We start from the raw sequence: 12,880 nt of genomic DNA on the forward strand, positions 1-12,880 counted from the left end.
CCACAATGTCAATAGTCAAATGTTTAATCAGGGCTTCAGCACTAGATGTTCAGTACAAACAAAGGATGGATTAACTGTTCTGCCTAGAGCCGGCGATTGTAACCGGGCTGCAATTAACAGCAGTCAGCCTTCTCTCTTCTCCTCCCTAGGGACCTTCATCTGACGCACAACCATGACAATTACAACACAACACAGGCTGCACACAGCCCCAGACCTATTACTGTAAGATTAGATGCTCTGTCCTTCTTTGCAAAGAAACAGTGTGTGTGTATGTGAGAGAGATAGAGTGACCACAGTTTCCTCAGGTTACAGTTACACCCTACAAGTGTGACAGTCAGTCAAATAGGGGAAGCAATAATGGCTAACACAAATGCTTATCGAAAGGCATTATCATGCCTAGGGCCTATATTTTGAGATTTGCGTGTTTATAACATTGGGAGTATTGCAGACTCTCCTTTCAAACGTCTGGGACAGTGAAATGTTAAAGAAATAGATTGTATCATAGAATATAAGTAATCATCTTACAAATGATTTGATATGTAAATGCGTGGTTTGGCACACGGGAGGTTATTGGATAAGTCAGTGCTGCTGCTGTATGCACTACAGTCAGTCAGTCCACACAGGAAATCAATGAGCCAGTTAATTAAGTGCAATGAAACACTCTAGGCACCAACACCAGGAGAACTGGCCTTGTGTATCATAGCAACACATAGCAGTTACTTGCTTCCCTAGCTACAACATAACCTTGCACTTCTGAAATTGCAAGTTCAAAACCAGCCTAAACCGTCATACATACACATAAGTAATCCTTTCTAGGCTACGGTAAGGCAATGTCAAAGGTCAGCATACAACTCAATTTTTTAGACTCTGCAATCCTTAGCTCTCAAGTCCATGCAACAATCTCACAGAATCACCATGGCCCCATGACACAGGGTTGTGAGCTTGCTGATACAAGGCCATTACCTTGAGAAGGGTTTTCAACACATGCCTATTAGACTAAGTGCCAAAGATTACAGCCAGCCCAGGTCAATACAATCGAACTATGACTCTAAGAGATAGGCTATCTGGGGAGACAGATAGCCTAGTGGTTAGAGCGTTGGGCCAGTAACCAAAAGGTTGCTAGATCAAATCCCTGAGTTGACAAGGTAAAAATCTGTCATTGTACTCCTGAACAAGGCAGTTAACCCACTGTTTGCAGGCCGTCATTGTAAATAAAAATTTGTTGTTAACTGACTTGCCTAGTTGAATAAAAGGTTCAAATCAAAAAACAATCTACGGCAGACAGCGTCAAACGTCATCCGTCTAATGTATCCAGGCCTACAAGCTTGAATGTCTTACCTACGGCCGGAGCATCGTACTCATCTCCCAGCAGGATCTCTGGGGCAGAGTAAGCCAGCGAGCCACAGCTGGTGGTGAGCTTCTTCCCTGGCTGAAACTTGTTGCTGAAGCCAAAGTCAGTGAGCTTCACCACTCCCTGCTTCTCAAAGAACACCACGTTCTCCGGCTTGAGGTCACGGTGCACCACATGCAGCCGGTGGCAGTAGGAGATGGCATGGACGATCTGGGCAAAGTACTTCTTGGCCAGCTCCTCACTGAGGCCCTCCTCGTGCTTCATGATGTAATCGAACATGTCTCCTCCGTCGCCCAGCTCCAGGATCAAGTAGAGCTTGGTCTGCGTGTCAATGACCTCGTAGAGCCGGACAATGTTGGGGTGCTGCACCAGCTTCATACAACGCACTTCCTGGAACAGGTGACCCGTGGCAACCGTGTCCAACTTGGTCTTGTCTATGACCTTGACCGCCACCTTCTCCCCCGTGAAGACGTGGCGCGCCAGTTTGACCACGGCGAAGTGGCCCCGGCCCAGCGTCTTGTCCAGGTCATAAAGCCCTGCAATCTTGCCATCATACCCTCGCTTGAAGCCTGCCATGGCTGGGGATGGGTTTTAAGCAGTCTCGTGGGTCCACTTTACTTCAACACGTTGGATGTTAATGTCGTGCCCATGATGTCCACTTCCTAAGTAACAATGAGAGAAAATCACATCAGAATATCAACAGAACAAAACTTCACTTAAGTGAATTGAAGGAAATAAGGCCTACCACCTGACTCAAACCTTCATTGCGGAACATTCTCACAGATTTGTACTGGGGTGTAATCATTACTTCAAACAGTTGCCAAACGTTCTGTTCGCAACAGAAATGACCATTTCTATTGGGAAGGTTCAGCAAACAGTTAGGGCCCTACCTGAATCTGTCCAGTAGAAACGCTAGATTTCATTGCAAAACAGAACGTTTTGAGACTGTTTGGAGTAATGATTACACCCCTGAGTTTCTGTTGTTCAACAAAAACAAAGCCAAGGGTCTAGCAGTGAAGCTCGTAGACATGAAGTAAAACACCAAATTAACTTACAAAAGGGTTGATTTAATATCTGTAATGTTTAGCCTTACAGACCCACTGAGTTTCAAAGTTGCAAGGAATTATGACTGATAGGAGAATTGTGTTAGCTTATTTGCAGGTTCAACTGGTAGGATTTAGTTAATGCAGCCATTAACCCCACATGGGTTATATTCAAAGACACTCGGGCCTCAAAGACGTTCCATCATTCATAAATCAATGGACACTACAGTATTTCCTTCTTGAAAATGTAGCCATAACATACACCACACATTACTAAATACCTAGCTAGCTACAATGACAATGTAGCTATGAACTGAAGCCAATACTGTACGGGAACATAACTACTAGTTACATATAGATAAGTATTTAGTTAACACATTATTTTAACTACCACACAATTGCTAAATGGGATCAGGTCAGGTGATTTGGTTGTCATGACAAGATACAGTACAGTAGCTAGCTTACTAACTTAGCTAGCTAGTTAGCCAATTTCAAGTTGCTAAAAGTTAGTTAACTAGCTATTTGACAGAGATTATTATACTTGGCTAGCTAATGTTTTAGTTAGTTAGTCCACGAAAGCAGTTGGCTAGTTAGTTAACGCGTAAGCTTCCATCACATGAGACAGAGAAACAGCTTGATAGGCCTGTGTTAGCTACGTTACCGTACTAGTGCCTCGTTCATTCACCGAGTAACGCGTTAGCTATCTAACAGTAGCTAGCAAACGTTAGTTACTTAACTAGCTAGGTATTACTGGGTAACAACCTATTTTGACGTTGTATAAACGCAGCTGGCGGCGCCGATCTAATTGTAATTTCCTCAAATGATTGTATGAACGAACGTTGGTTAACGTGAGTTTAGCTAACGTAACCTCAAATATACTGATAACTAACCCTAGCTACAAGCTAGCAAGCTAACAACGGCTGGTCGGACTTACCACTCTCTCTCCAGTAAACATCAAGCCGAAATCTTCAGCTAGCTAGTAGACTGGATGATAAATAATGTCCTTCGTTCTACCCGCGATAAAGTTTATTATTAGCGAATCTTATCCTCCTCTGTTGCGATTACCAATGACACTCACACGGTGCCTATACCCAAACCTCATCAGTGAAACAAGGCATTGCAACGTTCCTGGGATTGAATTGCAGCTCTCATCGAAATCATTCTCCTCCCAGAAACGGTTGCGGCGGCGCCGTAAGTGTGTTTGACACATAGAGATAGATAGAAGACCAATGTTTGTATCTGTGCAATTATAGGGTCTGTGACAGCATGGGCAGCACCATTGAGACTATCTCCAATTTAAAGTAGTCAGTTTCTTCTTCACGATTGACTGATCCCTCCTGGTGACCCTGTTGGAATCATGTCCATGAAGTTAGAAGTCCCACCCAGTAGACTACAGTAAAGTGGTGGAAGCCCTCAATGGCGCTGCCCATGCTAATAAAGCATTTTGGCCACTACTAGGCCTCTATCATTCTCTATGGTTGGGCATCAGCCGCATTAAATTCTGACGTCAAAGAAACGTAGCTAGCTGGAAAGAATCCCACAATGGTCCATACCAATGAAGATGTCCGCAATAATAATTGTATTTCACCAAGGTAATATGTGAACAAATACACATTAGTAGTTAAACACATCAATACTGAGCACAGTAACGCAATAATGGACCTCCAATTTCATAACAATAACCAGGATAAAAGCACAACAGCCAACATCATCATGAGGCTGTATGTATGGCTTGGATATTGTGCCCTTGTAATAGCTAGCTATATTCCAAAACATGCATGCATGCATACATACACATCTAATACATCTAATACACATCATATGACCATTGTCTTGTGCATTTCTTGATCAGTGACATTTCTGCAAAAATAAATCTCACATTTCCACAAATAACGGTAGATTTCAATGACTGTTAAATATGAGACTGTGCTGCCCTCCAGTGGCTAAGCAGTTTTTTTACTGTAATGTATTATTTTTTGTTGGCTACACAAAAGCCAGTTAGGCTTTGCATAGAAGAGTATATTGCCACTTTTTTTCTCATTAGTATATATATATATAAAAATCCACAGCTTGTGTTTTATAGACTAATGGTGTTTTAGATAATCTGCTCTCTACACAAAGTGGATGATTTGTTTCAAGTATGTGTTGCATGTACCTTATGGGAACTCAGAAGGGTAGTGTTGCACTTACAATAAATACACCAGGCTAGAATATTAAGATAGCAGTAGGTGGATAGTTTATCAGCTACTTTACCAGGAACAGGTGGATTTCTTGTAAATTGTACCTCTGTCTCTCCCAGCTAGGCTATTCGTGCACACACTACTACATGGATTGAATTTGAGTCACAAATGGCTCTCTGGTTAAAATAAGTGCACTAAATAGGGAACGGAGTCGCTTCATTACCATACTCTCTGGACACCTCTACCCAATAGCATAATATATCCGTACCTTCTGCACATGTGCTACTTTACACACACATGTTTGTACATCGCTCCGGTAGCTCCATTGCTGCTTAGCCCTCTGTTCCTCAATTCCAATGTTATGCAGCAAAATATATTGGTACCGTTTTGAAATCTTACTTGGACAGTGTCATAAACTTTCATTTTTTTTAACCGACTTTCAAAAAATGATTTTGTATTTGGGGTCTTAGTCAAATTAATTATCTATATACTGCAAAAATGCAACCTTCCATCAGTTCTTGATTTGTAAACGTGCATTTGTAGTTTTCCGCATGTGTTTGAATCACTGTGCGAGTTTGATTTAATTATTGCGTTTATATTTTGGGCGGTAACTACAGTATGATGCTTGAGTCTTTCCTTAGTTGAGAATAACTTTTTATTTTATGTTGTGCAGGTGCCTCTTTGGTGTGGACAGTCAAGAGGGGGAGGCTAACCAAATTTTTGCTGGCATCTTCCCTATCTGCCAGTGCCGTTCTAAAAAGTGAGTAAGAGTAACGTTAGCGTGCTCAGCTTGATAGAAAGCTAGTTAGTAGGTTTATCTAGTTTTGAGGTTTAGCTACCATCTCACATAGTAGAAAATTAGCAAAAGTTTACCGACCAAGCCAGCATGTCAAACGAATGAACAGCTAGTTAGTAGCTAGTATGTATTTGAAACTCATGTTACAAGGTAGTTTCCTAGCCTAACATATTAGGTCATTCTCAAATTGTCACTGTAGTTACCAACTAAAGTTATGCTTTTGTTCCATTGCAATATATCGGTCTCCCTTTTGAGTGTCTCCACAGGAATGTATCAGCAAACAGACGCAATGACTTCACCAACAGAGAAAATCGTGCTGAAAAGCACCTCAACAGTTTCCCTCAACGATCGGTGAGACTACCATAAGCCAGTTGTGATGAGTTTGCAGAGGCCACCTCCTGTACTTCATATCTTGCTCATTGCTAACCCTGTTATGACTAGGTGTCTTTTCTCTTATCAGTCTTTCTTCCCCCTTGATACAACATCCAGAGTCCAAGGCCAAACTGGTCTGCTGGATAATTGGGGGACTTTGCCTATGTACACATGTGTATTGTATATGGAGGGCCTGATTGGTGTCAGTTTTGCCCCAGCTAACACACCTGACTCCAATAATCACCTAATCATGATCTTCACTTTAGAATGCATTTTGATTTAATCAGCTGTGTTTGTTAGGGATGGAGAAAGTGTGACACCAATCAGGCCCTCGAGGACTGGAGTTGCCCACCCCTGTTATAGGCAGTAAGTGGCAGGGGAATGCAACTACATGGATACCGTAGTATGCTAAGTAGTATGTTCTTAATTAACACAGGAGTCTGCTGATGGGAGGATGGCTCATAATAATGGCTGGAACGGAGCGAATGGCATCAAATGCCTTGAAACCAGGTGTTTGCTGTATTTAGTACCATTTCACTAAACCATAAGCCCATTCTCCCCAATTATGCTGCCACCAGCCTCCTGTGGTTCTTAAACCCTCCCACCTCCTATCCTATATCACCCTATTCCACTGAGGGACAAGTGTCTGCAGGTTCACTCCTCCCTTGTACTTGATCAAGTAAAGTCACTGATCAGTTAGGAACTCCCCTCACCTGGTTGTCTCGGTCTTAATTGGACACAAATTCAAGGTTAACGTACAAACCAGCTAACACTCGGCCCTCCATTGAATGACTTTGACACCCCTGCCCCATTCTGACCTCCTTTAACCCTCAACCCCTGCTCCTCCAAGCTTCACGACCATGCTGAACAACAAGCAGCTGGAGCCAGTGGCTATACGAGGCAACATACAGCAAGTGGCCAGTGTCCGCAACAGGAGACTGGCTCTGCAGATGGAGAACAGGACCTCTGTGCAGGCTGCCTTGCAGCCCAAGGTGAGGGAACTAACCATCCACTTTTCAACCTGTCTAGGTTAGTTAATTAGATTCAGTGTCACTAATCCAGGGCTGCATTCAGTTCGATGCAACATTCCATGACAGTTTGTACTGAAGGGCATGTTTCCCCAAAACGGTGTGCACCACTTTGGTGGGTGTGGCATGATCAATATGGGTGTGACCATTTTAAAATCACAACTTGTGCAGCACACACCATACCATCTGACCATACAATCAAATCAAATTGTATTAGTCACATGTGCTGAATACAACAGGTGTACAGTGAAATGCTTACTTATGAGTTCCTAACCAACAATGCAGTTTAAAAACATTACAAAATTTAATAAGAAATAAAAGTAACCAGTAATTAAAGAGCAGCAGTAAAATAACAATAGTGAGACTATATACAGGGGGGGGGGGTACCGGTACAATGTGCGGGGACACCAGTTAGTTCAGGTAATATGTACATGTCTGTCGAGTTATCTCCCTCTGCGCCACCATAATCACACCGTTCTTCAACTTGTCGTTCAGAATCGTTTCCGTTGAATTAAAAGCTGAACGCACCCCAGATCAGAACTACCTTAGTATCACTATTTTTTTCCTTTTTAACAAGAGACCAGAGAAATTAAGACGTGGACTAGATTAGAAGCATTGAAAAGTTCATTTGAATTTTGAAACCAAGGGCGCCACCTCCTGGGCATGTCATGTCTTGACTTTCAGTTCATCTATTGAATTGAAATGGAATACACCCAAACTCTGGTATGTTCCAATGTCCCACAGAGCCTGAATCAGCACCTGGGGAAGGGCAATGTCCTGGCAGGGCTAGGTCAGCCCATGGGGACCCTGATGCGGGGGGCCACCAGAAGCCAAGGGTTTGCTGTAAGGGGACTGCGAGGGATGAACCGAGGAGGTTTCAGAGTGTGCGGAAACAACAGAAGGGGCTTTTTCAGAGGTGGCTATGCTTTCAGAGGTGGGTGTACTGTTTTCCAACTGTAACAGTTGGAGCCAGTTTAACTTTGTATCCCTCTCTCGTTCAGGTGTGAATCAGATGCGTGCCCGGGGAGGGGTGACTAAGCTTAGGTTTCGTCAGGGCTTGAGGCTGCAAGGTGGCCAGCTTAACAATGCTGGAGTGCTGGTTAGCTGCGGAGCCAGGAATGGACTGGGCCTGAGAGGAAGAGGTGAGAGAACTCTCTTAACTGTGCATACTCTGCCCTCCCTTCTCCCAATGCCCTCGCTCATATCTTGTCATCCCTACCAGGCAGAGGAGCGGGTCTGGGCCTGCGTGGCCGGGGAGGGTTCTGGGGCCTAGGCATACCTGAAAAAATCCCCACCAAAGAGGAGCTGGACAACCAACTAGACGACTACATGTCAATGACCAAGAGCCACCTAGACGCAGAGCTGGATTCCTACATGACCATGGCAGGCTCTGACTACATTGAGTAAAACCCTGCTGGAAGACTGGTGTAGGCAGCATCAACAAATGCGCTGAGGCTGTCCAGGGGTAATTCATTAGTAGAACTGCCCCTCACTGGAAACAGATGGATGTGACAACCAGGGTCTCTGGCTTACTCAGAACTATTGTTGGACAGCACTATTTGTGGACAAATATGTGGTGGTACACACACAAGCCCAGAAGCATGTGTTATGTGGCTGAATTAGAGCTCTCTAGAGTCATACTTTAACTGTTTCACACACTTGAGCTGTTATGTTCTTTTCATAATTTATTCATTTATAAGCTTAGCTCTGTGCTGAGCAGGGTGGTCTAAAACCTTGCCTAAGAAATAAGTATGAAGGTCTGCAGGACTTGTCTAAGAAAATAATTAATTGTTCAGTAAAATCACAAGCAAGCTAACCAATTCTCTTTGCTCAGGTACATTATGGGTTTGTCCAAGACACTTCACACTATGAATTTCATGTGTTTGCTACAATGTTATGTTTCAAAACGGAGTCTTTTTTTGTCATTAATTTGTGAAAGACAACGGTATGTACCTCAGCTAGCCAGGTTTGGCTGCATTGTGGATTTATTTTAGCTGAGAAATATTGCCACCATTTGTAGTAAGAGGACTAGTTATCCAACCGGTTCCTGTCCGAGAATGTTTTTTGAGAATGAAAGAATGGCCCAACTGTTACAAATATTCTTGTGTTTTGATATGTTCAACATTGTTTTAATGAAAATATTTAAAGGTGTTGCTACCCAATGATATAAACATTATTATGTCAAGAAATAGAAACATAGCTCCAGTTCATTATTGCCCTTCAGTAGACATGTAATTGTCACTCACAGCATAGACACGAGCCAGAAAGTTACCAACTGACTTAAATGCCTACTTGTCACCACTAGGGCTGGGGAGAGCACTTCAAGTATGTCACTCAGGTCAGGTGACATGGGGAGGAACTTCGAGGATTCAAAATGGCTACAATTCTGCCAAGCCAAAACATTTGATAATGGAATAAGTAACATTTAAAGATGCTTACATTGACACTTGAGTATTCCGTAGTGGGTTAGCTGCTGTAAATATACTTCTGTAACTAAACCGATAACTAACCTTAGCTAATATGTAGCTAGCTAGCGAGAAGCCAAACGTTACAGAAGCTACGTTATTTTGCCATCTCAGAAGTTACTGACAGTCTAGAGGACGTGCCCCCCTTACCAGCACAATGAGCGATTCCCGAATGTTCTCGATCTTAACACTGCTCCTGGTAGTACCTGCGTCACTTAGGTGAGTGTGCTGTGCAGCATCCAGCCGTGTCACTGACTGAGCTGTCGTCAAACCTCTGACTTCTGTGAATGTGTAAACCAAACCATTCTATAATTTTCTTCCAGTGTCCATGGTGCTATTTCAGGAGCGGAATACTCTACTACAGGTAGACCCATAGCTAGTTAAATACCACTTAAATACAGATCGGGTAGCTATAATAGTTGACCTGTAGCTGTTGACCTAGCTACTGCACTAGACCCTAAAATTGAAGTTTCTAGCTATTGTAATCTCTTTATTTTGTAGAGATAAGCACAACATCCCTTCATTGCTGGCAAGAGGAGGAGTTTTCGGTTTTGACAGAGTGTGCAAGGTGCAACCCCTTTCAGATGGTGAGGGTTAAAATAATTCCTATTTTCTTGAACACCGTAATACTGATCAATAGCATCTTAATTATGGCTTTCCCTCACGTGTTTGTCTAGAAATCATGGGTACCTTGCGAACGAACTGGATTCATAGAAAAGATCAACTGTGCAAAGTCCAACAAAGTTGAGTACAAGAGGTAGCCTACCCCCTTTTTTCTATATTTTTATTAGACTATTTTCCAAAATTGATGCAACCGCCAATTCAGGTCCGACTACAATTCTATCTTTCTCTTTTCTCAGCTGCCGTTCCTCTCGGATGGATGAGCGCCTATTCTGGAGGTTTGAGGGGATCATGATGTGCCTGACAGTAGTCTTGGTCCTGGTGGTTATAGCTCGTCAGAGAACTCTGGACCATCTGGCTTCTGAAAAGGTCCGCAGGCAGATCCTGTCCATATAGAGACTGGGTGCTGTTGGCCGGCGCTTGACCACTCAAATGTTTGAAGGATTTGAATGGCAGAACTTGCACCTTGGTATCTCTTTTGGGATCACTATTTCCATTTTGATACCATGTTTTGTTGCGGCCTTGTTTGTTTAATGTCTATGTAAGTATGACCCATACACTGCACAATAGTTATTGGTTTGAACTAATCTTACAATATGTTCCAAGTCATTACTGCAGTATAGTTAATAATATTGCAGCACAGCATGTCTTTATGTTGTTGTCATAGTTGATATTGTGTCTGTGATTAGAGTCCTGCCTAACTATTCCATGTGTCAGTTTTGGGGATTTGAACATGTCAACTTGGTCTCACTTTCTGACATTGTCTGCATTGTCACCATAATAACTGAGTTGGTCCAACCAGAGAGACGAATACTACAAATACCTAGGCCTATGTGTTATTTTTGAAGATGTACCGTATTTTCCTTTTAAAGATTGTTTTCTGAAAAATGTGTATTACCAGCTACATTTAATGCACTACGATAGGTTACATTTTTTGGTCTGTGATCAATGTGCTTATGGTGTATTTACCAATGATTGGTCAATTACGTTTGTGTGTGAAATTCAGGTCTGTCTAAACTATACATATCTATTTATTTATGGTGTCGTTTGACAAGCGTTTCCTTTTGGTTACACACTAGCTTAATAAAGAGCAGTGACACTATCAAGAGCAGTGTGCTGGTTTCTTTGTTTTTCTGATCTTATTCAACTGTTACCATGCACCTGCAACAAAGATAGCTCAATTTTGGTTACACACTATTCGTAAAAACATGGTTCTTCTGATTTCTTACAGTATTTATGTATTTTACAGCACTGTTAACACTATTCCTAATTATTACATTGCTGTAAGTGTGCAGCAAATTGTACAGTTTATTGCACTTTCTATTTATGACCAATAAAAATAAACTGTTAGGGTATGTGCACAATGTCCTTTTTTTGGTAGTAAATATAATTCTGTTTTTTTCCTGCGTAAGTTGTGAAAGGAATTGGACAGTTTATTAATCAACATTTTTATTAAAAAGAGCCTCTCTTTTTCATATTTACTGAGCTTACCTTCATATTTGTGCTGAATGCACAACGAACAGAATGGTAGAATGAGAGGCAAATTAAAGAACACATGGATGGAACAGGTCAGAAGAAGGATATGTATTAGAAGTTAGCGAAGCAAAATTTCAAAATCCTACTATATTTCAGACAGAAATAAATTAACTAATACCATAACAAAAATAAATCACAAACACTTGAGGAAGAAGAGGTTGCACTTTGATCCTCTTGGACAGTCACATAGTTGGCCGTACCGTGGTCCCTTTTTCACTGTGCAGTAGTCACCGACTATACACTGGAAAGAAAATAGAACCAAAATTATATGGTAGAATTTTCCAAATGAGATATTCACAAGGAAGGAAAAGTTGACGTAGTACTTTTAAGTACCTTGACCACTAGATGTCGCCATAAGACGTACTTTTCCCATCACAATCCTTGTTGGCAGCCTGCAAGATGGTCTGTCTTTTGCAGGCTTTTGCAACCGCACAACTCTTTCTATGAACTGCATAACATAAACAAAGCTCAAAGTTCTGTCTGTTTATTACATTTATGTTTTATTCCTAATTTTATTGTTTATTCTTACGGAATAGTATTCATTCAGTGGGAAAAACTCCATCTATTCGTGGGGTTAAATGTACCCATTAGTTACTCAAAAGGCTGTGTATAATCTAAATCAGTTCTGAATAGAATCCTTTGAGACTGTTTCTTTAGTAGTTTCCAGTAGTCTTCAAAAAAAGGACACAGCATAAGATTTTAGAGTGTTTATTTATTTCCCCCAGAACATGCTCTAGCAAGAATGTAGTCTTGACCCGCAATCCAAAAGGTGCCACCCACAACCCACCAGAGGGTCTGACCCACACATTTGGGAAATCGATCACCTATTCAACTATTCACCTGTGGTGTCTGAAATAGCTTGCTTACACTAGGAAGGTGGCTTTGTCTTCTTTCCCACACAGCCATTCTTCTGTTTTGGAGTTTCTCTAGGACGTTATGAAGGACACCCAGCTGCAACACACACAGAGAAAAACACTGCTGTATTGAAATGGCCTTACATCAAATCTGTCGCCTCACAATAGACCATGTTTATTGGTTAATTGCAATGACTCACTATGAATGTACAGTACATTTAGCCTGTATGATCAAATAGTGTCAATAGCATTCCTTAATTGTATCGTAACCTCAACTAATACTTATTACTATAGCAGGTTACTCACCAGTTCCCTAGAGTCCTCTGTAACTTCAGCCTTTGGTAGCCTTTCGTCTGTCCATCCTGCAACCACATGGGCTGATTGAGATAGGATGTACAAAAAGGAAATTAACACCAGCAAGATAGCTGCTGATTTTGCCATGTCTGTTTCTAATTGTTGTGTTTTCCCACCTAGGGCTAGGTGGAACGTATAATCTACTGTCCGGTCAAGAGAGAGGCAGATAACCTATGTACTGCGCTTGTGTGGAAGGTGCTGTCCAAGGTGCTGAACAGAAACCCGCGGGTTGATTTAGTCATCTGGGTTTAGCTTCTTTATCAGACACCCGTCTAATAGG

General features: G+C 42.0%; 3 protein-coding genes and 1 long non-coding RNA gene across 7 annotated transcripts in view; 2 read left to right on the plus strand and 2 right to left on the minus strand.

Annotated features, from left to right (window-relative positions):
- Nucleotides 1-3,696, minus strand: part of snrka (SNF related kinase a) — a 54,736-nt gene extending 51,040 nt beyond the window's left edge. The window contains exons 1-2 of the mRNA XM_055924538.1: nt 3,329-3,696; nt 1,339-2,013 (exon numbers count right to left, since the gene is read on the minus strand). Coding sequence (XP_055780513.1) covers nt 1,339-1,927 — 589 coding nt within the window. The 5' untranslated portion in view covers nt 1,928-2,013; nt 3,329-3,696. The remainder of the gene's footprint in view (nt 1-1,338; nt 2,014-3,328) is intronic.
- A 1,493-nt stretch (nt 3,697-5,189) lies between these two features.
- LOC129856649 (chromatin target of PRMT1 protein-like) lies at nt 5,190-8,884 on the plus strand. 4 transcript variants are annotated; one of them, XM_055924387.1, is made up of 6 exons: nt 5,190-5,334; nt 5,626-5,721; nt 6,593-6,734; nt 7,515-7,704; nt 7,772-7,912; nt 7,993-8,884. In XM_055924387.1, exons 1-6 carry the CDS (start codon nt 5,237-5,239, stop codon nt 8,175-8,177), a joined length of 852 nt encoding a protein of 283 aa, XP_055780362.1. In that variant the 5' UTR covers nt 5,190-5,236; the 3' UTR covers nt 8,178-8,884. The 4 variants fall into 4 exon arrangements, with proteins under 4 accessions (XP_055780362.1, XP_055780363.1, XP_055780364.1 ...); XM_055924388.1 differs by having other exon boundaries at nt 7,515-7,686; XM_055924389.1 differs by having other exon boundaries at nt 5,252-5,334; nt 5,637-5,721.
- A 216-nt stretch (nt 8,885-9,100) lies between these two features.
- LOC129856835 (protein JTB-like) lies at nt 9,101-10,962 on the plus strand. Its single transcript, XM_055924540.1, has 5 exons — nt 9,101-9,454; nt 9,559-9,599; nt 9,737-9,822; nt 9,913-9,992; nt 10,096-10,962. The coding sequence occupies exons 1-5, from the start codon at nt 9,393-9,395 to the stop codon at nt 10,250-10,252; spliced, it is 426 nt and encodes a 141-aa protein (XP_055780515.1). The 5' UTR covers nt 9,101-9,392; the 3' UTR covers nt 10,253-10,962.
- A 1,122-nt stretch (nt 10,963-12,084) lies between these two features.
- LOC129856650 (uncharacterized) lies at nt 12,085-12,765 on the minus strand. Its single transcript, XR_008759791.1, has 2 exons — nt 12,553-12,765; nt 12,085-12,343 (listed from the first exon to the last, which is right to left on the minus strand). It is a non-coding gene; the product is annotated as an uncharacterized LOC129856650 (long non-coding RNA).
- Between the last annotated feature and the right edge of the window lie 115 nt (nt 12,766-12,880).

The sequence above is a fragment of the Salvelinus fontinalis genome, chromosome 6 (genome assembly GCF_029448725.1).
Source record: "Salvelinus fontinalis isolate EN_2023a chromosome 6, ASM2944872v1, whole genome shotgun sequence".
NCBI lineage: Eukaryota > Metazoa > Chordata > Actinopteri > Salmoniformes > Salmonidae > Salvelinus > Salvelinus fontinalis.